General features: G+C 54.7%; 1 protein-coding gene across 1 annotated transcript in view; it reads left to right on the top strand.

The window, feature by feature from the left end:
- dnajc21 (DnaJ heat shock protein family (Hsp40) member C21) overlaps positions 1 to 26,913 on the top strand; it is a 69,367-nt gene that overhangs the window by 23,315 nt on the left and 19,139 nt on the right. The window contains exons 4-9 of the mRNA XM_078206466.1: positions 5,102 to 5,224; positions 5,899 to 6,203; positions 10,983 to 11,149; positions 11,651 to 11,741; positions 12,219 to 12,542; positions 25,108 to 25,147. Of these exons, the coding sequence (XP_078062592.1) occupies positions 5,102 to 5,224; positions 5,899 to 6,203; positions 10,983 to 11,149; positions 11,651 to 11,741; positions 12,219 to 12,542; positions 25,108 to 25,147 (1,050 nt within the window). The remainder of the gene's footprint in view (positions 1 to 5,101; positions 5,225 to 5,898; positions 6,204 to 10,982; positions 11,150 to 11,650; positions 11,742 to 12,218; positions 12,543 to 25,107; positions 25,148 to 26,913) is intronic.

Below are 26,913 nucleotides of genomic sequence, written 5' to 3'. Positions count from 1 at the left end.
AATGTGAGGTGATTCATTTTGGTAGGACTAATTTAAATGTGGATTACAGGGTCAAAGGTAGGGTTCTGAAGACTGTGGAGGAACAGAGAGATCTTGGGGTCCATATCCACAGATCTCTAAAGGTTGCCACTCAAGTGGATAGAGCTGTGAAGAAGGCATATAGTGTGTGTTAGCTTTTATTAACAGGGCGTTGGAGTTTAAGAGCCGTGGGGTTATGCTGCAACTGTACAGGACCTTGGTGAGACCACATTTGGAATATTGTGTGCAGTTCTGGTCACCTCACTATAAGAAGGATGTGGAAGCGCTGGAAAGAGTGCAGAGGAGATTTACCAGGATGCTGCCTGGTTTGGAGTGTCGGTCTTATGAGGAAAGGTTGAGGGAGCTGGGGCTGTTCTCTCTGGAGCGGAGGAGATTGAGGGGAGACTTAATAGAGGTTTATAAAATGATGAAGGGGATAGATCGAGTGAACGTTCAAAGACTATTTCCTCGGGTGGATGGAGCTATTACAAGGGGGCATAACTATAGGGTTCATGGTGGGAGATATAGGAAGGATATCAGAGGTAGGTTCTTCACGCAGAGAGTGGTTGGGGTGTGGAATGGACTGCCTGCAGTGATAGTGGAGTCAGACACTTAGGGAACATTTAAGCGGTTATTGGATAGGCACATGGAGCACACCAGGATGGTAGGGAGTGGGATAGCTTGATCTTGGTTTCAGATGAAGGTCGGCACAACATCGTGGGCCGAAGGGCCTGTTCTGTGCTGTACTGTTCTATGTTCTATATGTTCTATGTCTATAAAATAATGAGGGGCACAGATCAGATGGACAGTCAATATATTCTCCCAAAAGTAGGGGAGTCTAAAACTCGAGGGCATAGGTTTAAGGTGAGAGGGGAGAGATACAAAAGGGTCCAGAGGGGCAATTCTTTTCACTCAGAAGGTTGGGAGTGTCTGGAACAAGCTGCCAGAAGTAGTAGTAGAGGTGGGTACAATTTTATCTTTTAAAAAGCATTTATACAGTTGATGGGTATGGAGGGATATGGGCCAAATGCGGGCAATTGGGACTAGCTTAATGGTAAAAACTGGGTGGCATTCGCGAGTTGGGCTGAAGAGCCTGCTGTAAACCTCTGTGACTTTATGGTATTTACCCCCACAATTGCCCCCCGCCTTTTTTTATTTCATCATTGGTTGTGGGTGTCGCTGGCTAGACCAGCATTTATTGCCCATCCTTAAGTACCCTTGAGAAGGTGGTGGTGAGCTGCCTTCTTGAACCGCTGCAGTCCTTGAGGTGTAGGTACACCCACAATGCTGTTAGGGAGGGAGTTCCGGGATTCTGACCCAGTGACTGTGAAGGGACGGTGATGAGTGACTTGGTGAGGTGGGGGTGTTCCCAGGTATCTGCTGCTCTTGTTCTTCTAGATGGTAGAGGTTGTGGGTTTGGAAGGTGCTGCCTAAGGAGCCTTGGTGAGTTCCTGCAGTTTATCTTGTCGATGGTACACACGGCTGCTACTGCACACTGAGCGGTGGAGGGTGTGAATGTTTGTGGAAGGGCTAGCAATCCAGTGGGCTGCTTTGCCCTGGATCGTCAGAGTCATGAAGTCACAGCGCAGAAAAGGCCCTTCAGCCCATCGAGTCTGCACTCACAACTCCCACTGAAGTCACACTAATCCCATTTTCCAGCACTTGTTCCATTTTCCTGAATGTTATGATGTTACAAGTGCTCATCCAAATATTTTTTAAAGGTTGTAAGAGTTCCGGCCTCCGCTCTGAACCTCCTGTCCCTCACCCTAAAACTCTGCCGCTTCGTGATTTATTCCTCAACAAGGGGAACAGCTGCTGCCTACTCCCCCTGTCCATATCCCTCATAATCTTACACACCTCAATCCTGGTGAACCTCCTCTGTACCCCCTCTAGTGCTGTCACATCCTTCCTGTAGTGAGGTGACCAGAACTGCACTCACTGCTCCAGCTGTGGCCTCACCAACACTCTGTCCAACTCCAACATTCCCTCCTTGCTCTTGTACTCGATTCCACAACTGATAAAAGCAAGGGTCCCATCTGCTTTTCTAACTCCCGATTCACCTGCTCTGCCGACTCCAGGGATCAGTGAATAATTACCCCAAGATCCCCCTGTTCCTCTGAGCTTCCCACTGTCCTGCCATTCACTAAGTACTCCCTCATCTTGTTTCTTCTTCCAAAGTGCATCACCTTTTTTAAGGTTTTAAAGTTTATTTATTAGTGTCACAAGTAGGCTTACGTTAACACTGCAATGAAGTTACTGTGAAAATCCCCTAATTGCCACACTAGACAAGGGAGGTGATGGCCTCATGGTATTATTGCTAGAGGATTAATCCAGAAACTCAGCTCATGTTCTGGGGACCCGGGTTCGAATCCTGCCACGGCAGATGGTGGAATTGGAATTCAATAAAAATCTGGAATTAAGAATCTACTGATGACCATGAAACCATTGTCGATTGTCGGAAAAACCCATCTGGTTCACCAATGCCCTTTTGGAAAGGAAACCTGTCGTCCTGGTCTGGCCTTCAGAGCCACAGCAATGTGGGTGACTCTCAACTGCCCTCAGGCAACTCGGGATAGGCAATAAATGCTGGCCAGCCAGCGACACCCATGTCCCACAGAGGAATTTTTAAAACCTCTGGCGTCTCTTCGGGTACATTGAGGGAGAATTTAGCACGGCCAATGCACCTTGCTCTTATCAGGGTTAAATACCATCTGACACTATCGGCCCATCCGACCAATCCAGCTTTATCTTCCTGTAACCTCTGACCATCTTCACTATTAACCACCAACCAATCTTAGTGTCTTCTGCACATTTGCTTCACATTTCCCCCACATTTTCATTGATATCGTTTGTATCTAACAAACAATAAGGGTTAAGTACTGATCCTCCTGGACACTGGCCTCCAGTCAGACAGCTTTCCACCCACTACCCTTTGTGACCTATTACTGAGCCAGTTTCTGATCTATCTCACTAAGTTTCCCTGAATTCCATGTGCTTTAACCTTGTCAATCAGTCTCCCATGTGGGACTTTGTCAAAAGCTTTGCTAAAATCCATATGAACTACATCAACTGAACTTCCGTTATCCGCACACTTGAACACATTTTTAAGGCATGACCTCCCTCTGATGAAGCCATGCTGACGTTCCCTAATTAACCAATGCCTTTCCAAGTGGAGATAAATGCTCTCCTTCAGAATTTCTTCCAATAGTTTCCCTACCATTGCCGTGAGACTCACTGGTCTGTAATTTCCTCGTTCATCTCTACTTGCCTTTTTGAAAAGTGAAACCATGTAGCCATCCCCCAATCCTCTGTTTATCCTGTTTGGTGTGTAAATAGTCCTGTGTTGTAGATTCAGTTTCACACCCCATGTTTACATACAAACATAGAAGATAGAAGCAGGAGGAGGCCATTCAGCCCTTCGAGCCTGCTCCGCCATTCATCACCATCATGGCTGATCATCCAACTCAATCCCCGGCTTCAGTCTGGGAAACCTTCGCTGCACTCCCTCGAGAGCAAGAACATCCTTCCTCAGAAAAGGAGACTAAAACTGCACACAATACTCTAGGTGTGGCCTCACCAAGGCCCTGAATAATTGCAACAACACATCCCTGCTCCTGTACTCGAAACCTCTCGCAATGAACACTCCTCTCTCGCAATTTACAGCCATTCAGGTAGTAATCTGCCGCCTTGTTTTTTGCTTCCAAAATGAATAACCTCACACTTATTCTATTAATACTGCATCTGCCATTGATTAGCCCACTCACCCAACATGTCCAGATCATTCTGAAGGATCTCTGCATCCTCGTCACAGTTCACCCTCCCACTCAACTTGGAATCATCTGCAAACTTTGAGATGTTACATTTTGTTCCCTCATCCAAATCATTAATATATATTGCGAATAGCTGGGGTCCCAGCACCGATCCCTGTGGCACCCCACTAGTTACTGCCTGCCAATTTGAAAAGCACCCATTAATTCCTACTCTTTGTTTCCTCTCTGCCTCCATCTCAATACACTTCCCCCAATCCCATGCACTTTAATCTTGCACAATAATCTCTTGTGCGGGGCTTTGTCAAACGCTTTCTGAAAGTCCAAATATACCACATCGACTGGCTCCCCCTTGTTAACTCTACTAGTTACATCTTCAAAGAATTCCAACAGATTTGTCAAGCATAATTTCCCCTTCATAAATCCATGCTGACTCTGTCTGATCCTGCCACTGCTTTCTAAATGCTCCGCTATAAAGTCCTTGATAATGGATTGAAGAATTTTCCCCACTACCGATGTTAAGTTTACTGGTCTATAATTCCCTGTTTTCTCTCTACCTCCCTTTTTAAATATTGGAGTGACATTCGCTACCCTCCAATCTGCAGGGACTGTTCCAGAGTCTATAGAATCCTGGAAGATGACCACCAATGCATCCACTATTTCTAGAGCCACTTCCTTAAGTACTCTGGGATGTAGATTATCAGGCCCTGGGGATTTATCCGCCTTCAATCCCATCAATTTTCCCAGCACCATTTCTCTACTAATATTGATCTCCCTCAGTTCTTCCCTCTCACTAAATCTTGCATTCTCCAACATTTCTGGTATCTGATTTGTGACCTCTTTTGTGAAGACAGAACCAAAGTATGTATTCAGTTGCTCGGCCATTTCTTTGTCCCCTATTATACATTCCCCGTTTCTGTCTGTAGGGACCTACATTTATCTTCACCAACCTCTTTCTCTTCACGTATTGATAGAAGCTCAGTGTCAGTCTTTATGTTCACTGCAAGCTTACTTTCATGCTGTATTTTCCCCTTCTTAATCAATCCCTTGGTCCTTCTTTGCTGAATTCTAAACTGCTCCCAATCCTCAGACCTATTATTTTTCTTGGCCAATCTGTGTGCTTCTTCCTTGGATCAGATACTCTCTCTAATTTCCTTTGTAAGCTATGGATTGGCTTCTTACCCATTTTGGTTTTGTGCCAAACAAGAATAAACAGTTCCTGCAGTTCCCCCATGCGTTCCTTGAATGTTTGCCATATTCCTTGAACGTTGAGGAATGTTGTGTCTCTTGTTGATGGAGGTAATTTTCTGTTGCAGGGTTTTTACACTATTTACCGGCAGGTTTTTGAGAAGATTGTGGAGGAGGAGCTGGATTTACAGCAGGAACCTGAGGAAGTGATATGGCCGTCATTTGGAGATTCCCAGAGTGACTACAACATGGTAACTACACCTGCCCCCATCATGCACCCCCGTCCCGAACCCCCCCGGTCTCCTGCTCTGAACCCCCCATGCCCCGATCGCCACCCCCCACTCCCCTGCTCTGAAGCCCCCGCCCCGATCGCTGCCCCCCCACTCCCCTGCTCTGAACCCCCCCCCCCCGCTCTGATCGCCACCCCCACCCGCTGCCCTGCTCTGAACTCCCCCCGCCCTGATCCCCCCCCCCACTCACCTGCTCTGAACCCCCCTCACCGCGATCGTCACCCCCGCCCCGATCGCCACCCCCGTCCTGCTCCCCTGCTCGGAACTCCCCCTGCCCCGATCGCCACCTCCCTCGCCCCCCTGCTCTGAACCCCCCCTGCCCCGATCGCCGCCCCCCCCCCGCTTTCCTGTTCTGAACCCCTCCCCCCACCCCGATTGCCACCCCCCCACTCACCTGCTCTGAACTCCCCCCGCCCTGATCTCTCCCCCCCCCCCCCCCCCCCCACTCACCTGCTCTGAACCCCCCTCACCCCGATCGCCACCCCCGCCCCCGCCCCAATCGCCACCCCCGCTCTGCTCCCCTGCTCTGAACCGCCACCCCCCCGCTCCCCTGCTCTGAACCCCCCAGCTCCGTTCTGTCAGTGCGAGGGTGAGCTGCCATTGGTCGCTCTAACTGTTATTTCCAACCCCCCCAGGTCGTTCACCTGTTCTACGCTCACTGGCAGAGTTTCTGTACACGGAAGCTGATGGCCTGGAAAGACAAGTATGACACACGACAGGCTGCGAACCGCTGGGAGAAACGGGCCATGGAAAAGGAGAACAAGAAGATTCGGGATAAGGCCCGGAAAGAACGCAATGAGGTGGTGCGGCAGCTGGTAGCTTTTATCCGCAAGCGAGACCGGAGAGTGCTAGCTCACCGCAAGAGACTGGAAGAAGAGAACGCAGAGAAAATCAGGAGGTTTGAGGAGCTTCGGAGACAGCAGAAACTGGAGCAGGCCAGGTACTGAGGAAGAGCAGCATCCTCCACCACCCCCCACCCATTCCCTCCCCTTTCCGCTCCGCTTCTCCTCTTCCCTATCCCCTTCCCCTCCTTACCCCCTCCCTCTTCCCTGTCTCCCCAGGAAAGCTCAGGAAAAGGTTAGACCTGTCAGAGATGTACAGGGTAACTTGTGGCTTGATTGAGAAGATGTGGACAGGGTTGTGAGTGAGTGCTTTGTCTCTGTCTTCACTAAGGAGAGGAATGATTCAGATATTCTCGTTGAAGAGGAGGAGTGTGAAATATTAGAAGCAATAAGTTAGTGAGACAGGAAGTACTGGAGGGACTGGCCAGGGCCGGACGGATAAAGAAAAGTAAGATGGATTATGAGAGTAAACTAGCTCAGAATATAAAAACAGAAAGCAAAAGTTTCTACAAACATATAAAATGAAAAAGACTGGCTAAAGTAAACATTGGTCCTTTAGAGGATGAGAAGGGGGATGTAATAACTGGAAATGAGAAAATGGCTGAGGCATTGAACAGGTATTTTGTGTCAGTCTTCACAGTGGAAAACACAAATAACATGCCAAAAATTGATGACAGGAAGGCGATGGCAGGTGAGAACCGAGAAACTCATGAAAGAGGTAGTGTTGGGCAAGTTAATGGGGCTAAAGGTGGACAAGTCTCCTGGTCCTGATGGAATGCATCCCAGGGTACTAAAAGAGATGGCGGGAGAAATAGCAAATGCACTAGTGGTAATTTACCAAAATTCGCTGGACTCTGGGGTGGTTCCCGCAGATTGGAAAACAGCAAATGTGATGCCACTGTTTAAAAAAGGAGGTAGACAAAAGGCGGGTAACTATAGGCCGGTTAGCTTCACTTCTGTAGTAGGGAAAATGCTTGAATCTATCATCAAGGAAGAAATAGCGAGACATCTGGATATAAATTGTCCCATTGGTAAGACGCAGCATGGGTTCATGAAGGACAGGTCATGTTTGACTAATTTGGTGGAATTCTTTGAGAACATTACATGTGCAGTGGACAATGGGGAACCTGTGGATGCGGTATATCTGGATTTCCAGAAGGCATTTGACAAGGTGCCGCACCAAAGACTGCTACATAAGATAAAGGTGCACGGTGTTACGGGTAATGTATTAGCATGGATAGAGGATTGGTTAACTAACAGAAAGCAAAGAGTGGGAGTAAATGGGTGTTTTTCTGGTTGGCGATCAGTGACTAGTGGTGTGCCTCAGGGATCAGTGTTGGGACCGCAATTGTTTACAAGTTACATAGATAATTTGGAGTTGGGGACCAAGTGTAGTGTGTCAAAATTCACAGATGACACTAAGATGGGTGGAAGAGCAAAGTGTACAGAGGACGCTGAAAGTCTGCAAAGGGATATAGATAGTCTAAGTGAGTGGGCGAGGGTCTGGCAGATGGAGTACAATGTTGGTAAATGTGAGGTCATCCATTTTGGTCGGAATAGCAGCAAAATGGACTATTATTTAAATGGTAAAAAATTGCAGCATGCTGCTGTGCAGAGGGACCTGGGTGTCCTTGTGCAGGAATTTCAAGGAGTTGGTTTGCAGGTGCAGCAGGTAATTAAGAAGGCAAATGGAATTTTGTCCTTCATTGCTAGAGGGATGGAGTTTAAAAACAGCGAGATTAGGTTGCAGCTGTATAAGGTGCTGGTGAGGCCACACCTGGAGTACTGTGTACAGTTTTGGTCTCCTTACTTGAGAAAGGATATACTGGCACTGGAGGGGGTGCAGAGGAGATTCACTAGGTTGATTCCAGAGTTGAGAGGGTTGGCTTATGAGGAGAGACTGAGTAGACTGAGGCTATACTCATTGGAATTCAGAAGAATGAGGGGAGATCTTATAGAAACATATAAGATTATGAAGGGAATAGATAAGATAGAAGGAGGGAAGTTGTTTCCACTGGCGGGTGGAACTAGAACTAGGGGGCATAGCCTCAAAATAAGGGGGAGCAGATTTAGGACTGAGTTGAGGAGGAACTTCTTCACATAAAGGGTTGTGAATCTGTGGAATCCCCTGCCCAGTGAAGCAGTTGAGGCTACCTCATTGAATGTTTTTAAGGCAAGGATAGATAAATTTTTGAACAGTAAAGGAATTAAGGGTTATGGTGAGCGGGCGGGTAAGTGGAGCTGAGTCCACAAAAAGATCAGCCATGATCTTATTGAATGGCGGAGCAGGCTCGAGGGGCCAGATGGCCCACTCCTGCTCCTAGTTCTTATGATTGTATATCCCTGGCTTGCTGAAGGAAGCCAAGGATGAAATAGCGGATGCTTTCAGGATCATTTCCAATTCTCACTGGGTAGAGGTGATCTCCCAGAGGATTGGAGGACTGCAAACATTGTACCATTATTTAAAACGGGTGCAAGGGATACGCCAGGAAACTATAGGCTGGTCAGTCTGATTTTGTTGGTGGGGAAATGGAGTTGCTCTGATTGGGATGGGGAGAGTGCACAGTTTATTTTGCCACAGCACACTGCAGGTTGCAGCATTAGTTCAGAGAGTTGGTTAAGCTTAGTTGGCTGGACGGCTGGTTCGTGATGCAGAGTGATGCCATCAGCTTGGGTTAAATTCCCGTACCAGCTGAGGTTACTCATGAAGGCCCCACCTTCTCAACCTTGCCCCTCGCCTGAGGTGTGATGACTGTCCAGTTCAGTCAGCCTATGGTCATCTGGGACTATGGCAACTTCACCTAAAACCTCAATGAAGAGAAATTGTGTCTTGTTAACTTCGTGGAACATTTTGAGGAAGTAACCAGAAGGATTGATGAGGGTAGTGCAATTAATGTTGCCTACTTGGATTTCAGTAAGGCATTTGACAAGGTATTGCATGGCAGACTAGTCAGAAAAGTGAGATCTCCTGAGATACAGGGGAGGGTGACAGGTTGGATCCAAAATCGACTCAGTGACAGGAAACAGAGGGCAATGATCGATGGATGTTTTTGCAAATCTAAAACAATTTCCAGTGGTGTTCCACGGGGCTCAGTGTTGGGCCCTCGTTGTTTGTTGTTTATGTTAATGGTTTAGGCTTAAATATGGGAGGTATATTTGGGAAATTTAACTGAGTAAGTCCTGCCCTGGTTAAATCGACCAAAGTGCATCACCTTGCATTTATCTAAATTAAACTCCATCTGCCATTCGTCAGCCCACTGGCCCAATTGATCAAGATCCCGTTGCAATCCGAGATAATCCTGAAGAAGGGTTGAGGAAGTCCGAGACCTTGGAGTGAATGTGCACAGGTCCCGGAAGGTGGCAGGACAGGTGGACAAGATGGTCAGGAAAGCACATGGAATGCTTTCCTTTATTGGGTGAGATACTGAACACAAAAGCAGGAATGTAATGATGGAACTGTATAAAATACTGGTTCGGCCACAGCTGGAATTTCTGTCACCACATTACAGGAAAGACATAAATTCTCTGGAGAGAGTGCCGAGACTGACAAGAATGCTGCCAGGGTTTGGAAATTACAGCAGTGTGGAGAGCTGGGTGGGGCTAGGGTTGTTTTCCCTCGAACAGAGGAGGCTGAGGGGTGATTTGATCGAGATGTTCAAAATGATGAGGGGGTCGAGGGAGCGCAGACATGAACCTGTTTCCCTCGAGCTGAGGGGTCAGCTACCAGGGGACACAGATTGAAGGTGATTGGTAGAAGCGTTAGAGGAGGGTGGTGGGTGTCTGGAGTTCACTGCCTGAGTTAAACATCGAAACTTAGAAGATAGGAGGAGGCCATTCAGCCCTTCGAGCCTGCTCCGCCATTCATCACCATCATGGCTGATCATCCAACTCAATAGCCTAATCCTGCTTTCTCCCCATAACCTTTGATCCCATTCACCCCAAGTGCTATATCCAGCCGCCTCCTGAATACATTCAATGTTTTGGCATCAACTACTTCCTGTGATAATGAATTCCACAGGCTCACCACTCTTTGGGTAAAGAAATGTCTCCTCACCTCCATCCTAAATGGTCTACCCCGAATCCTCAGACTGTGACCCCTGGTTCTGGACACCTCCACAATCGGGAACATCCTCCCTGCATCTACCCTGTCTAGTCCTGTTAGAATTTTATAAGTTTCTATGAGATTCCCCCCTCATTCGTCTGAACTCCAGTGAAAACAATCCAAACCTAGTCAATCTCTCCTCATACATCATTCCCGCCATCCCCGGAATCAGCCTGGTAAACCTTCGCTGCAGTCCCTCGAGAGCAAGAACATCCTTCCTCAGAAAAGAAGACCAAAGCTGCACACAATACTCTCGGTGTGGCCTCACCAAGGCCCTGTATAATTGCAGCAACACATCCCTGCTCCTGTACTCGAAACCTCTCGCAATGAAGGCCAACATGCCATTTGCCTTCTTTACCGCCTGCTGCACCTGCATGCTTACCTTCAGCGACTGGTGCACAAGGACACCCAGGTCCCGCTGCACACTCCCCTCTCCCAATTTACACCCATTCAGGTAGTAATCTGCCACCTTGTTTCTGCTTCCAAAGTGAATAACCTCACATTTATCCAAATTATACTGCATCTGCCATTGATTTGCCCACTCGCCCAACCTGTCCAGATCATTCTAAGTTGGTGGTTGAGGCTGAAACACTCACCTCATTGAAAAGGCAGCTGGATCTGTGTCTGAAGCGCTGGAAGCTGCGAGGCTACGGACCAGGCGCTGGGGAATGGGGTTATAACAAACAGCTAGTTTTTCAGTTGGTGCTGACAGGATGGGCTGAGTGGCCTCTCTGTGTGCTATGATATTTCTATGGTTCTGTCCCTGTCTGTGCAGGCTAGCAGAGCAGTACCAGGAGCAGAGCTGGATGGCTATGTCGGATCTGGAGAAGGAGCTACAGCAAATGGAGGCTCAGTATGAGCAGGAGTTTGCTGATGGTTCTGACGACCAGGAAAGTTGTGGCAGTCAGGAGGAAAATCAGGAACTCAATGGGACAGGAGAAGGTAAAGGCAATAAAATCTTTCAGCCCCCTGCCTGCCCCCTCCACCCGGCCCCCTGCCTGCCCCGGCCCCCTGCCTGCCCCCTCACTCCGGCCCCCTGCCTGCCCCCTCACTCCGGCCCCCTGCCTGCCCCCTCCCTCCGGCCCCCTGCCTGCCCCCTCCCTCCGGCCCCCTGCCTACCCCCTTCCTCTGGCCCCCTGCCTGCCCCCTCCCTCCGGCACCCTACCTTCCCCTTCCCCCAGCCCCCAGCCTGCCACCTCCCTCCGGCTCCCTGCAGGGCCCCTACCTTCCCCTTCCCCCGGCCCCCTGCCTGCCCCCTCCCCCCATGCCCCTCCTCAGTCCTTTACTGCGTCAGCCTCTGCACCCTGTCGTGTTGCTGTTTGACTCTCTGTGTCTGGGTGAGTGTGATAGTGTGGGGGGGGGGGGAGGGGGGGGGATAGGAGGAGGAGGGGGCGGGGGCCAGGTTGATATCTGTGCTGTTGATGGTGCTGCTGTTTATTACAGACACACTCACTGACCCCGCTCAGACTGACATCGATTATTGTGACGACCTCGTCTGCCCGGCTTGTGAGAAAATCTTCCGGAGCGCCAAATCGTAAGTGTTTCCAGATTGGCTGCGCCCCGTGTGCCTGACCGCCCCCCCCCCCCCCGTGTGCCTGACCGCCCCCCCCCGTGTGCCTGACCGCCCCCCCCCGTGTGCCTGACCGCCCCCCCCGTGTGCCTGACCACCCCCCCCCGTGTGCCTAGCCAGGTGTACTGGGTGCCTGACCGCCCCCCCCCCGTGTGCCTGGCCAGGTGTACTGGTTGCCTGACCACCCCCCCCCGTGTGCCTGGCCAGGTGTACTGGTTGCCTGACCACCCCCCCCCGTGTGCCTAGCCAGGTGTACTGGGTGCCTGACCGCTCCCCCCCGTGTGCCTGGCCAGGTGTACTGGTTGCCTCTCCCTGTATGTTCCAGGGAGGTGGAGGGTGGAGTCGGGGGGGGGGGGGGGGTGTTTTGAAGGGGTCTGCAGTCTCTCGGGCTGTGGTGGTGATTCCCCGGTTTGCTCTAACCAGCCTCCTCTATATTTGCAGCATAAAGAATCACAAAAAGTCGAAGAAACATCGGGAGATGGTGGCGTTACTACGGCAACAGCTGGAGACAGAGGACGAGGAGCTGTGTCAATGGTCAGGAGAGGGTCGCGGCGGAGAGGAGGGGTCGCCGGAGGGTCGCGGCGGAGAGGAGGGGTCGCCGGAGGGTCGCGGCAGAGAGGAGGAGTCGCCGGAGGTTCGAGGCGGAGAGGAGGAGTTGCCGGAGGGTCGAGGCAGGGACGAGGGATCGCCAGAGGGTCGAGGTGGAGAGGAGGGGTCGCCACAGGGTCGAGGTGGAGAGGAGGGGTCGCCAGAGGAGGCTCCGAGGTAATTACAGACACTGGGGAATTTTGGAAATCTGAAATGAAACAGAAAAACTGGGTGAGCATCGTGTGTGGAGAGAGAAACTGAGCGAACGTTTCAGCTGTAGTCCTTATTCATAGAGTTATCCAGCACAGAAACAGGCCATTCGGCCCACACTGTCTGTGCCAAACATCAAATACCAATCCATTCTAATCCCATTTGCCAGCACTTAGAGTCACAGAGGTTTACAGCATGGAAACAGGCCCTTCAGCCCAACTTATCCAGGCTGCCCAGAATTTACCACTAAGCTAGTCCCAATTGCCCACATTTGGCCCATATCCCTCTTTACCCATCGTACCCATGAAACTGTCTAAATGCTTTTTAAAAGACAAAATTGTACCCGCCACTACTACTACCTCTGGCAGCTTGTTCCAGACACTCACCACCCTCTGTGTGAAAAAATTGCCCCTCTGGACACTTTTGTATCTCTCACCTTAAACCTATGCCCTCTAGTTTTAGACTCCCCTACCTTTGGGAAAAGATATTGACTATCTAGCTGATCCATGCCCCTCATTATTTTATAGACCTCTATAAGATCACCCCTAAGTCTCCCACGCTCCAGGGGAAAAAGTCCCAGTCTATCCAGCCTCTCCTTATAACTCAATCCATCAAGTCCCGGTAGCATCCTAGTAAATCTTTCCTGCACTCTTTCTAGTTTAATAATATCCTTTCTATAATAGGATGACCAGAACTGTACACAGTATTCCAAGTGTGGCCTTACCAATGTCTTGTACAACTTCAACAAGACGTCCCAACTCCGGTATTCAATGTTCTGACCAATGAAACCAAGCATTCCGAATGCCTTCTTCACCACTCTGTCCACCTGTGACTCCACTTTCAAGGAGCTATGAACATGTACCCCTAGATCTCTTTGTTCTGTAACTCTCCCTAACGCCCTACCATTAACTGAGTAAATCCTGCCCTGGTTCAATCTACCAAAATGCATCACCTCGCATTTATTTAAATTAAACTCCATCTGCCATTCGTCAGCCCACTGGCTCAACTGATCAAGATCCCGTTGCAATCGGAGATAACTTTCTTCACTGTCCACTATGCCACCATCTTGGTATCATCTGCAAACTTACTAACCATGCCTCCTATATTCTCATCCAAATCATTAATATAAATGACAAATAACAGTGGGCCCAGCACTGATTCCTGAGGCACACCGCTGGTCACAGGCCTCCAGTTTGAAAAACAGCCCTCGACAACCACCCTCTGCCTTCTATCAAGAAGCCAATTTTGTATCCATTTGGCTACCTAATCCTGGATCCTGTGAGATTTAACTTTATGCAACAACCTATCATGCGGTACCTTGTCAAAGGCCTTGCTAAAGTCCATGTAGACAACATCAACTGCACTGCCCTCATCTACCTTCTTGGTTACCCCTTCAAAAAATCAAATTTGTGAGACATGATTTTCCACTCTCAAAGCCATGCTGACTGTCTCTAATCAGTCCTTGCGTCTCTAAATGCCTGTAGATCCTGTCTCTCAAAATACCTTCCAACAACTTACCCAGCACAGATGTGAGACTCACTGGCCTGTAGTTCCCAGGCTTTTCCCTGCAGCCCTTTTTAAACAAAGGCACAACATTTGCCACCCTCCAATCATCAGGCACCTCACCTGTGACTATCGATGATTCAAATATCTCAGCTAGGGGACCCGCAATTTCTTCCCTAGCCTCCCACAGAGTCCTGGGATACACTTCATCAGGTCCCGGGGATTTATCTACCTTGATGCGTTTTAAGACACCTCCTTCTGGAAGGGTGCGTTTCTGAATGGAGGGCTGTGACAAGTGGTGTTCCTCAGGGATCAGTGCTGGGACCTTTGCTGTTTGTAATATATATAAATGATTTGGAGGAAAATGTAACTAGATTGATCAGTAAGTTTGCGGACGACACAAAGGTTGGTGGATTTGCGGATAGCGATGAGGACCATCAGAGGATACAGCAGGATAAAGATCAGTTGGAAACCTGGGTGGAGAGATGGCAGATGGAGTTTAATCCGGACAAATGTGAAGTAATGCATTTTTGAAGGTCTAATACAGACAGGAAATGTACAGTAAATGGCAGAACCCTTAAGAATATTGATAGGCAAAGGGATCTGGGTGTACAGGTACACAGGTCACTGAAAGTGGCAATGCAGGTGGAGAAGGTAGTCAAGAAGGCATACGGCATGCTTGCCTTCATCGGCCGGGGTATTGAGTTTAAAAATTGGCAAGTCATGTTGCAGCTTTATAGAACATTAGTTAGGCCGCACTTGGAATATAGTGTTCAATTCTGGTCACCACACTACCAGAAGGATGCGGAGGCTTTGGAGAGGGTACAGAAAAGATTTACCAGGATGTTGCCTGGTATGGAGGGCATTCGCTATGAGGAGAGGTTGGAGAAACTTGGTTTGTTCTCACTGGAGTGACGGAGGTTGAGGGGAGACCTGATAGAAGTCTACAAGATTATGAGGGGCATGGACAGAGTGGATAGTCAGAAGCTTTTTCCCAGGGTGGAAGAGTCAATTACTAGGGGGTATAGGTTTAAGGTGCGAGGGGCAAGGTTTAAAGGAGATGTACGAGGCAGATTTTTTACAGACAGTAGTGGGTGCCTGGAACTCGTTGCCGGGAGAGGTAGTGGAAGCGGATACGGTGGTGACTTTTAAGGGGCGTCTTGACAAGTACATGAATAGGATGGGAATAGAGGGATATGGTCCCCGGAAGGGTAGGGGGTTTTAGTTCAGTCGGGCAGCATGGTCGGTGCAGGCTTGGAGGGCCGAAGGGCCTGTTCCTGTGCTGTAATTTTCTTTGTTCTTTGTTCTTCTCTGTAATATGTACACTCCTCAAGACATCACTATTTATTTCCCCAAGTTCCCTAACATCCATGCTTTTCTCAACAGTAAATACTGATGAGAAATATTCATTTAGGATCTCGCCCATCTCTTGTGGGCAGAGGTTGTGACCTGTAACCAGAGGGCACAACCTCAGGCTAAAGGGATGATCCTTTAAAACAGAGATGAGGAGGAATTTCTTCAGCCAGAGAGTGGTGAATCTGTGGAACTCTTTGCCGCAGAAGGCTGTGGAGGCCAGGTCATTGAGTGTCTTTAAGACAGAGATAGATAGGTTCTTGATTAATAAGGGGATCAGGGGTTATGGAGAAAAGGCAGGAGAGTGGGGATGAGATAAATATCAGCCATGATTGAATGGCTGGGCAGACTGGATGGGCCGAGTGGCCTAATTTTGCTCCTATTTCTTATGGGCTTCTGGGTGATTGCTTTACAGAACATCTCCACTGAGACTCCAAGCTTCTGATCACCGAGTCTGCACCTTCTCTCACCGACCTCTCTGCCGCAGTGTTCCATTTAAACCTGGTGTGAGCTGGAGCACTTCAGCTTCAATGAAGTAGTTAAATATCCTTTGTCGACCAGAATCTGCCTTCACGATCTCAGTTCCCCCTTTGAGTCAACACATGTAGAAGAACAGCACCTTCACGGGTTGTAGTAAATAAGAGACAGCTTTCATAAAGATAACTCGCTTTATAATTCACAATGTTCACCTTTCAGTTCCCGTATCAGACAGAGAATGGGATCAGGGTGTGAAGCAATGACATCGAGGTAACTGTGAGTCAGTGGGTTTGTAACAAATACTCGTCAATAGTTTCTCTCCAGAAGTTCTTCTCATCGAATCCCTACAGTGCAGAAGAGGCCATTTGGCCCATCGAGTCTGCGCCGACTCTCTGACAGAGTATCTCACCCTGGCCCTACCCCTGTAACTCCACATATTTTTGATTTGATTTATTATAGTCACATGTATTAACATACAGTGAAAAGTATTGTTTCTTGCGCGCTTTACAGATAAAGCATACCGTTCATAGAGAAGGAAAGGGGAGAGTGCAGAATGTTGTGTTACAGTCACAGCTAGGGTGTGGAGAAAGATCAACTGAGGTAGGTCCATTCAAAAATCTGATGGCAGCAGGGAAGTAGGTTGAGTCCCCCGAACCTACACACCTTGGGTCACGTCTGTTCCCTTTTTGTCTGTCCTTCCTCAATAATGAACAAAGAAACAATGAACCAAGGATGTTCAGTTCTCACCCTTGGTAATCCTGCTGCTATGTCTCTGCAATTGCAAAAATATCATAACTGTTTATATTTATTTGTACTCTTAATTCATCAACCTTATTGCAAATACTCCGCGCGTTAAGACACAAAGCTTTTAGACTTTGATACAATGAAGTGGCTTGCCCACACCATTTCAAGGTCACCCACATTGCTGTGGCTCTGGAGTCACATGTAGGCCAGGCCAGGTAAGGACGGCAGATTTCCTTCCCGAAAGGACATGAGTGACCCAGGTGGGTTTTTACAACAATCGCTGATAGCTTCATCGCGCTGGTACCGAGAATGATTTTATATTGCAGATTTATCACTGACTGGAATTTAAACTTCAGCAGCTGCTGTGCTGGGTTTTGAGCCTGTGTCCCCAGAGTATTAGTCAGCGCCTGTGGATTACTAGCCCAGTGACAGCTCCCTTTACTACATCACCATGTCCAGGATGGGGTGAGAGCGGATGTTCAGCCTCTGCTGGGGAGGGATCAGTTTCCCAACAAGAGCAGCAACTGTGGCAGCCTATTGGATGATGCTCATTACAGGATGATGCTCATTACAGGATGATGCTCATTACAGGAAGGATGTGGAAGCCATAGAAAGGGTGCAGAGGAGATTTACAAGGATGTTGCCTGGATTAGGTGGCATGCCTTATGAGGGTAGGCTGAGTGAGCTCGGCCTTTTCTCCTTGGAGAGGCGAAGGATGAGAGGTGACCTGATGGAGGTGTATAAGATGTTGAGAGGTATTGATAGAGTGGATTCTCAGAGACCTTTTCCTGGGGCTGAAATGGTTGCCACAAGGCCGGTTAGTCTTACTTCGGTGGTTGGTAAATTGATGGAAAAGGTCCTTAGGGATGGGATTTACGACCATTTAGAAAGATGCGGATTAATCAGGGATAGTCAACATGGATTCGTGAAGGGCAAGTCTTGCCTCACAAATTTGATAGAATTTTTTGAGGAGGTAACTAAGTGTGTTGATGAAGGTAGAGCAGTTGATGTCATATACATGGATTTTAGTAAGGCGTTTGATAAGGTCCCCCATGGTCGGCTCATGAAGAAAGTGAGGAGGTGTGGGATAGAGGGAAATTTGGCCGATTGGATAAGTAACTGGCTATCTGATCGAAGACAGAGGGTGGTGGTGGATGGAAAATTTTCAGACTGGAGACCAGTTACCAGCGGTGTACCACAAGGATCAGTGCTTGGTCCTCTGCTATTTGTGATTTTTATAAATGACTTGGAGGAAGGGGCTGAAGGGTGGATCAGTAAATTTGCTGATGACACCAAGATTGGTGGAGTAGTGGATGAGGTGGAGGGCTGTTGTAAGCTGCAAAGAGACATTGATAGGATGCAGAGCTGGGCCGAAAAATGGCAGATGGAGTTTAACCCTGATAAATGTGAGGTGATTCATTTTGGTAGGACTAATTTAAATGCTGATTACAGGGTCAAAGGTAGGGTTCTGAGGAATGTGGAGGAATAGAGAGATCTTGGGGTTCATATCCACAGATCTCTGAAGTGGATAGAGCAGTGAAGAAGGCCTATAGTGTGTTAGCTTTTATTAACAGGGGGTTGGAATTTAAGAGCCATGGGGTTATGCTGCAACTGTACAGGACCTTGGTGAGACCGCATTTGGAATATTGCGTGCAGTTCTGGTCACCTCACTATAAGAAGGATGTGGAAGCGCTGGAAAGAGTGCAGAGGAGATTTACCAGGATGCTGCCTGGTTTGGAGGGTAGGTCTTATGAGGAAAGGTTGAGGGAGCTAGGGCTGTTCTCTTTAGAGCGGAGGAGGATGAGAGGCGACTTATTAGAGGTTTATAAAATGATGAGGGGGATAGATAGAGTGGACGTTCAGAGACTATTTTCTCGGGTGGATGTAGCTGTTACAAGGGGACATAACTATAAGGTTTCGTGGTGGGAGATATAGGAGGGATATCAGAGGTAGGTTCTTTACGCAGAGAGTGGTTGGGGTGTGGAATGGACTGCCTGCAGTGATAGTGGAGTCAGACACTTTAGGAACATTTAAGCGGTTATTGGATAGGCACATGGAGCACACCAGGATGGTAGGGAGTGGGATAGCTTGATCTTGGTTTCAGATAAAGCTCGGCACAATATCGTGGGCCGAAGGGCCTGTTCTGTGCTGTACTGTTCTATGTTCTATGTTATGTTCTATGTTCTAAGAGGACACAGGTTTAAGGTGCTGGGGAGTAGGTACAGAGGAGATGTCAGGGGTAGGTTTTTCACTCAGAGGGTGGTGGGTGCGTGGAATGGGCTGCCAGCAGCGGTGGTGGAGGTGGATTCAATAGGGTTGTTTAAGAGACTTTTAGATAAGTACATGGAACTTAGTAAGATAGAGGGTTATAGGTAAGCCGAGTAATCGCGATGGTAGGGACATGTTCGGCACGGCTTTGTGGGCTGAAGGGCCTGTATTGTGCTGTAGTTTTTCTATGTTTCTATGTTCACAGAGAACCAGGAGCAGCAAGTTCACAAGAAGATGGGTCAGAGTGAGGGGGGCTGGGCCGGGTCAGAGTGAGGGGGGCTGGGCCGGGTCAGAGTGAGGGGGGCGGGGAATGGCCGGGTCAGAGTGAGGGGGGGCAGGGCCGGATCAGAGTGAGGGGGGCAGGGAATGGCCGGGTCAGAGTGAGGGGGGCAGGGCCGGGTCAGAGTGAGGGGGGCTGGGCCGGGTCAGAGTGAGGGGGGCAGGGCCGGGTCAGAGTGAGGGGGGCAGGGCCGGGTCAGAGTGAGGGGGGCAGGGCCGGGTCAGAGTGAGGGGGGCAGGGAATGACCGGGTCAGAGTGAGGGGGGCAGGGCCGGGTCAGAGTGAGGGGGGCAGGGCCGGGTCAGAGTGAGGGGGGCAGGGCCGGGTCAGAGTGAGGGGGGCAGGGAATGGCCGGGTCAGAGTGAGGGGGGCAGGGAATGGCCGGGTCAGAGTGAGGGGGGCAGGGCCGGGTCAGAGTGAGGGGGGCAGGGCCGGGTCAGAGTGAGGGGGGCAGGGCCGGGTCAGAGTGAGGGGGGCAGGGAATGGCCGGGTCAGAGTGAGGGGAGCGGGGAATGGCCGGGTCAGAGTGAGGGGGGCAGGGAATGGCCGGGTCAGAGTGAGGGGGGCAGGGAATGGCCGGGTCAGAGTGAGGGGAGCGGGGAATGGCCGGGTCAGAGTGAGGGGGGCAGGGCCGGGTCAGAGTGAGGGGGGCTGGGAATGGCCGGGTCAGAGTGAGGGGAGCGGGGAATGGCCGGGTCAGAGTGAGGGGAGCAGGGCCGGGTCAGAGTGAGGGGGGCAGGGAATGGCCGGGTCAGAGTGAGGGGGGCAGGGAATGGCCGGGTCAGAGTGAGGGGGGCAGGGCCGGGTCAGAGTGAGGGGGGCAGGGCCGGGTCAGAGTGAGGGGGGCAGGGCCGGGTCAGAGTGAGGGGGGCGGGGAATGGCCGGGTCAGAGTGAGGGGGGCAGGGCCGGGTCAGAGTGAGGGGGGCAGGGCCGGGTCAGAGTGAGGGGGGCAGGGAATGGCCGGGTCAGAGTGAGGGGAGCAGGGCCGGGTCAGAGTGAGGGGGGCAGGGAATGGCCGGGTCAGAGTGAGGGGGGCAGGGAATGGCCGGGTCAGAGTGAGGGGGGCTGGGAATGGCCGGGTCAGAGTGAGGGGGGCAGGGAATGGCCGGGTCAGAGTGAGGGGAGCAGGGCCGGGTCAGAGTGAGGGGGCAGGGAATGGCCGGGTCAGAGTGAGGGGGGCAGGGAATGGCCGGGTCAGAGTGAGGGGAGCAGGGAATGGCCGGGTCAGAGTGAGGGGGGCAGGGCCGGGTCAGAGTGAGGGGGGCAGGGAATGGCCGGGTCAGAGTGAGGGGGGAATGGCCGGGTCAGAGTGAGGGGGGAATGGCCGGGTCAGAGTGAGGGGGGAATGGCCGGGTCAGAGTGAGGGGGGCAGGGAATGGCCGGGTCAGAGTGAGGGGGGCAGGGCCGGGTCAGAGTGAGGGGGGCAGGGAATGGCCGGGTCAGAGTGAGGGGGGAATGGCCGGGTCAGAGTGAGGGGGGCGGGGCCGGGTCAGAGTGAGGGGGGAATGGCCGGGTCAGAGTGAGGGGGGCAGGGCCGGGTCAGAGTGAGGGGGGAATGGCCGGGTCAGAGTGAGGGGGGCAGGGAATGGCCGGGTCAGAGTGAGGGGGGCAGGGCCGGGTCAGAGTGAGGGGGGCAGGGAATGGCCGGGTCAGAGTGAGGGGGGCAGGGAATGACCGGGTCAGAGTGAGGGGGGCAGGGCCGGGTCAGAGTGAGGGGGGAATGGCCGGGTCAGAGTGAGGGGGGAATGGCCGGGTCAGAGTGAGGGGAGCAGGGCCGGGTCAGAGTGACGGGGGAATGGCCGGGTCAGAGTGAGGGGAGCAGGGCCGGGTCAGAGTGAGGGGAGCAGGGCCGGGTCAGAGTGAGGGGGGCAGGGCCGGGTCAGAGTGAGGGGGGCGGGGAATGACCGGGTCAGAGTGAGGGGGGCAGGGCCGGGTCAGAGTGAGGGGGGAATGGCCGGGTCAGAGTGAGGGGAGCAGGGCCGGGTCAGAGTGACGGGGGAATGGCCGGGTCAGAGTGAGGGGAGCAGGGCCGGGTCAGAGTGAGGGGAGCAGGGCCGGGTCAGAGTGAGGGGGGCAGGGCCGGGTCAGAGTGAGGGGGCGGGGAATGGCCGGGTCAGAGTGAGGGGGGCAGGGCCGGGTCAGAGTGAGGGGGGCAGGGCCGGGTCAGAGTGAGGGGGGCAGGGAATGGCCGGGTCAGAGTGAGGGGGGAATGACCGGGTCAGAGTGAGGGGGGCAGGGCCGGGTCAGAGTGAGGGGGGCAGGGAATGGCCGGGTCAGAGTGAGGGGGGCAGGGCCGGGTCAGAGTGAGGGGGGAATGACCGGGTCAGAGTGAGGGGGGCAGGGAATGACCGGGTCAGAGTGAGGGGGGCAGGGAATGACCGGGTCAGAGTGAGGGGGGGGGGGGAAATGGCCGGGTCAGAGTGAGGGGGGCAGGGCCGGGTCAGAGTGAGGGGGGCAGGGAATGGCCGGGTCAGAGTGAGGGGGGCAGGGCCGGGTCAGAGTGAGGGGGGCAGGGAATGGCCGGGTCAGAGTGAGGGGGGCAGGGCCGGGTCAGAGTGAGGGGGGCAGGGCCGGGTCAGACTGAGGGGGGCAGGGCCGGGTCAGACTGAGGGGGGCGGGGAATGACCGGGTCAGAGTGAGGGGGGCGGGGAATGGCCGGGTCAGAGTGAGGGGGGCAGGGCCGGGTCAGAGTGAGGGGGGAATGGCCGGGTCAGAGTGAGGGGGGCGGGGAATGGCCGGGTCAGAGTGAGGGGGGCAGGGAATGGCCGGGTCAGAGTGAGGGGGGCGGGGAATGGCCGGGTCAGAGTGAGGGGGGCGGGGCCGGGTCAGAGTGAGGGGGGCGGGGAATGGCCGGGTCAGAGTGAGGGGGGCAGGGAATGACCGGGTCAGAGTGAGGGGGGCAGGGCCGGGTCAGAGTGAGGGGGGCAGGGCCGGGTCAGAGTGAGGGGGGCTGGGAATGGCCGGGTCAGAGTGAGGGGGGAATGACCGGGTCAGAGTGAGGGGGGAATGGCCGGGTCAGAGTGAGGGGGGAATGACCGGGTCAGAGTGAGGGGGGCAGGGCCGGGTCAGAGTTAGGGGGGAATGACCGGGTCAGAGTGAGGGGGGCAGGGCCGGGTCAGAGTGAGGGGGGCGGGGAATGGCCGGGTCAGAGTGAGGGGGGAATGGCCGGGTCAGAGTGAGGGGGGCAGGGCCGGGTCAGAGTTAGGGGGGAATGACCGGGTCAGAGTGAGGGGGGCAGGGCCGGGTCAGAGTGAGGGGGGCAGGGCCGGGTCAGAGTGAGGGGGGCAGGGCCGGGTCAGAGTGAGGGGGGCAGGGCCGGGTCAGAGTGAGGGGGGCAGGGAATGGCCGGGTCAGAGTGAGGGGGGCAGGGCCGGGTCAGAGTGAGGGGGGCTGGGAATGGCCGGGTCAGAGTGAGGGGGGCAGGGAATGGCCGGGTCAGAGTGAGGGGGGCAGGGCCGGGTCAGAGTGAGGGGGGCAGGGAATGGCCGGGTCAGAGTGAGGGGGGCAGGGAATGGCCGGGTCAGAGTGAGGGGGGCAGGGCCGGGTCAGAGTGAGGGGGGCAGGGAATGGCTGGGTCAGAGTGAGGGGGGCGGGGAATGGCTGGGTCAGAGTGAGGGGGGCGGGGAATGGCCGGGTCAGAGTGAGGGGGGCGGGGGATGACCGGGTCAGAGTGAGGGGGGCGGGGGATGACCGGGTCAGAGTGAGGGGGGCAGGGCCGGGTCAGAGTGAGGGGGGAATGACCGGGTCAGAGTGAGGGGGGAATGGCCGGGTCAGAGTGAGGGGGGCAGGGCCGGGTCAGAGTGAGGGGGGCGGGGAATGACCGGGTCAGAGTGAGGGGGGCCGGGAATGGCCGGGTCAGAGTGAGGGGGGCTGGGAATGGCCGGGTCAGAGTGAGGGGGGCCGGGAATGGCCGGGTCAGAGTGAGGGGGGCAGGGCCGGGTCAGAGTGAGGGGAGCGGGGAATGGCCGGGTCAGAGTGAGGGGGGCAGGGAATGGCCGGGTCAGAGTGAGGGGGGCTGGGCCGGGTCAGAGTGAGGGGGGCAGGGCCGGGTCAGAGTGAGGGGGGCAGGGCCGGGTCAGAGTGAGGGGGGCAGGGAATGGCCGGGTCAGATTGAGGGGGGAATGACCGGGTCAGAGTGAGGGGGGCAGGGCCGGGTCAGAGTGAGGGGGGAATGACCGGGTCAGAGTGAGGGGGGCAGGGCCGGGTCAGAGTGAGGGGGGCAGGGCCGGGTCAGAGTGAGGGGGGCAGGGCCGGGTCAGAGTGAGGGGGGCAGGGAATGGCCGGGTCAGAGTGAGGGGGGAATGACCGGGTCAGAGTGAGGGGGGCAGGGAATGACCGGGTCAGAGTGAGGGGGGCAGGGCCGGGTCAGAGTGAGGGGGGAATGACCGGGTCAGAGTGAGGGGGGAATGGCCGGGTCAGAGTGAGGGGGGCCGGGAATGGCCGGGTCAGAGTGAGGGGGGCCGGGAATGGCCGGGTCAGAGTGAGGGGGGCAGGGCCGGGTCAGAGTGAGGGGGGCGGGGAATGGCCGGGTCAGAGTGAGGGGGGCGGGGAATGGCCGGGTCAGAGTGAGGGGGGCGGGGAATGGCCGGGTCAGAGTGAGGGGGGGCAGGGCCGGGTCAGAGTGAGGGGGGCAGGGCCGGGTCAGAGTGAGGGGGACAGGGAATGGCCGGGTCAGAGTGAGGGGGACAGGGAATGGCAGGGTCAGAGTGAGGGGGGCCGGGAATGACCGGGTCAGAGTGAGGGGGGCAGGGCCGGGTCAGAGTGAGGGGGGCCGGGAATGGCCGGGTCAGAGTGAGGGGGGCAGGGCCGGGTCAGAGTGAGGGGGGGCAGGGCCGGGTCAGAGTGAGGGGGGCCGGGAATGGCCGGGTCAGAGTGAGGGGGGCAGGGCCGGGTCAGAGTGAGGGGGGAATGGCCGGGTCAGAGTGAGGGGGGCAGGGAATGGCCGGGTCAGAGTGAGGGGGGCGGGGAATGGCCGGGTCAGAGTGAGGGGGGGCAGGGCCGGGTCAGAGTGAGGGGGGCAGGGCCGGGTCAGAGTGAGGGGGACAGGGAATGGCCGGGTCAGAGTGAGGGGGACAGGGAATGGCCGGGTCAGAGTGAGGGGGGCCGGGAATGACCGGGTCAGAGTGAGGGGGGCAGGGCCGGGTCAGAGTGAGGGGGGCCGGGAATGGCCGGGTCAGAGTGAGGGGGGCAGGGCCGGGTCAGAGTGAGGGGGGCAGGGAATGGCCGGGTCAGAGTGAGGGGGGCAGGGCCGGGTCAGAGTGAGGGGGGCAGGGCCGGGTCAGAGTGAGGGGGGCAGGGCCGGGTCAGAGTGAGGGGGGCGGGGAATGACCGGGTCAGAGTGAGGGGGGAATGGCCGGGTCAGAGTGAGGGGGGCGGGGAATGACCGGGTCAGAGTGAGGGGGGCGGGGAATGACCGGGTCAGAGTGAGGGGGGCAGGGAATGACCGGGTCAGAGTGAGGGGGGCGGGGAATGACCGGGTCAGAGTGAGGGGGGCGGGGAATGACCGGGTCACACTGACTGTCCTCAGTAGAAAGATTGAGCGAGTATAAAGGCTGAGGGAAGAGTCAGTGTGGGGGAGAGTATTGGAGGGACTCAGCTGGAAGGAGATTCCGAGACGCAGAGTTGGTGTAAAGATTACTGCATTGTCCTGCATTCATTGAGGTTCTTGCTGTGCTGAGTGTGTTCCGGGAAAGATTGTGTCGGCTGTGAATACACAGCGAAACGAGGGATTCGAGGTTCGGGAAGACGAGGAGCTGGTCTCCATGTGTTGTTGGAGTTTCTGATCTTTCACACCTGTCAGAGCACGACAGCCTTCTGATTGCGTGAGAAAGATTAATTGGCTGGTTAAATCCCCTGCTTAATCTTGTTAATCCCCCGATTAATCTGTGAACCTTATCCCCCCTCCAGAGTCTCCAAGAAGCAAAAGAGGAGGAAACGGCAGTCGGAGGTAAGAAATGTTGTGGGAGCGACAAGGAACAAAGAACAATACAGCACAGGAACAGGCCCTTCGGCCCTCCAAGCCCGCACCGATCCTGTGTTCCTAACTAGACCATCAACATTAAGAGCATTCAAGTGGTTATTGGATAAACATATGGATGATATTGGAATAGTGTAGATTAGAGGGGCTTTAGATTGGTTCCACTGGTCGGCCCAACATCGAGGGCCGAAGGGCCTGTACTGTGCTGTAATGTTCTGTGTTCTATGTTTGTATCCCTCTATTCCCCGTCTATTCATGTGGCTATCTCGATAAGTCGGTGCAGGCGAGCTCTGGTTATCTCATCGTCACCCTGTCTATTCATCTCCCTGCCCCATCTGATCGTACACACACTATCCACGTTCATCTGATACCCTGCTGCCTGTCTGTACTTGTCTCAACTCCCTTCCCCGTCAGCCTTGGAGTAATGTGTTGATTTAAACATTCTTATCATTGTTTTCAGCTCTTTGGCCTCAGCCCTGCCTCTGTGCATGTGTTTGTGTGTGTGGGGGGGAGTGTGTGTTTGGGGGGGAGTGTGTGTTTGGGGGGGAGTGTGTGTGTGGGGGGGAGTGTGTGTGTGTGGGGGGGAGTGTGTGTGTGGGGTGGGAGTGTGTGTGTGGGGGGGGAGTGTGTGTGTGGGGGGGGAGTGTGTGTGTGGGGGGGGAGTGTGTGTGTGGGGGGGGAGTGTGTGTGTGGGGGGGGAGTGTGTGTGTGGGGGGGGGAGTGTGTGTGTGGGGGGGGAGTGTGTGTGTGGGGGGGGAGTGTGTGTGTGGGGGGGGAGTGTGTGTGTGGGGGGGGAGTGTGTGTGTGTGGGGGGGGAGTGTGTGTGTGGGGGGGGAGTGTGTGTGTGGGGGGGGAGTGTGTGTGTGGGGGGGGAGTGTGTGTGTGGGGGGGGAGTGTGTGTGTGGGGGGGGAGTGGTGTGTGGGGGGGGAGTGTGTGTGTGGGGGGGGAGTGTGTGTGTGGGGGGGGAGTGTGTGTGTGGGGGGGGAGTGTGTGTGTGTGGGGGGGGAGTGTGTGTGTGTGGGGGGGGAGTGTGTGTGTGTGGGGGGGGAGTGTGTGTGTGTGGGGGGGGAGTGTGTGTGTGTGTGGGGGGGAGTGTGTGTGTGGGGGGGAGTGTGGTGGGGGGGGGAGTGCGGTGGGGGGGGGGGGAGTGCGGTGGGGGGGGGGGGGGGAGTGCGGTGGGGGGGGGGGGGGGAGTGCGGTGGGGGGGGGGGGGGGAGTGCGGTGGGGGGGGGGGGGGGGAGTGCGGTGGGGGGGGGGGGAGTGCGGTGGGGGGGGGGGAGTGCGGTGGGGGGGGGGGGGAGTGCGGTGGGAGGGGGGGAGTGCGGTGGGGGGGGGGGGGGGAGTGCGGTGGGGGGGGGGGGGGGGAGTGCGGTGGGGGGGGGGGGGGGAGTGCGGTGGGGGGGGGGGGGGAGTGCGGTGGGGGGGGGGGGGGGGAGTGCGGTGGGGGGGGGGGGGAGTGCGGTGGGGGGGGGGGGAGTGCGGTGGGGGGGGGAGTGCGGTGGGGGGGGGGGGAGTGCGGTGGGGGGGGGGGGGAGTGCGGTGGGGGGGGGGGGGAGTGCGGTGGGGGGGGGGGGGGGAGTGCGGTGGGGGGGGGGGGGGAGTGCGGTGGGGGGGGGGGGGGGAGTGCGGTGGGGGGGGGGGGGAGTGCGGTGGGGGGGGGGGGGGGAGTGCGGTGGGGGGGGGGGAGTGCGGTGGGGGGGGGGGGGGGAGTGCGGTGGGGGGGGGGGGGGAGTGC

The sequence above is a fragment of the Mustelus asterias genome, unplaced genomic scaffold, assembly GCF_964213995.1.
Source record: "Mustelus asterias unplaced genomic scaffold, sMusAst1.hap1.1 HAP1_SCAFFOLD_1517, whole genome shotgun sequence".
NCBI lineage: Eukaryota > Metazoa > Chordata > Chondrichthyes > Carcharhiniformes > Triakidae > Mustelus > Mustelus asterias.
This window is presented reverse-complemented; position numbering and strand designations above follow the sequence as displayed.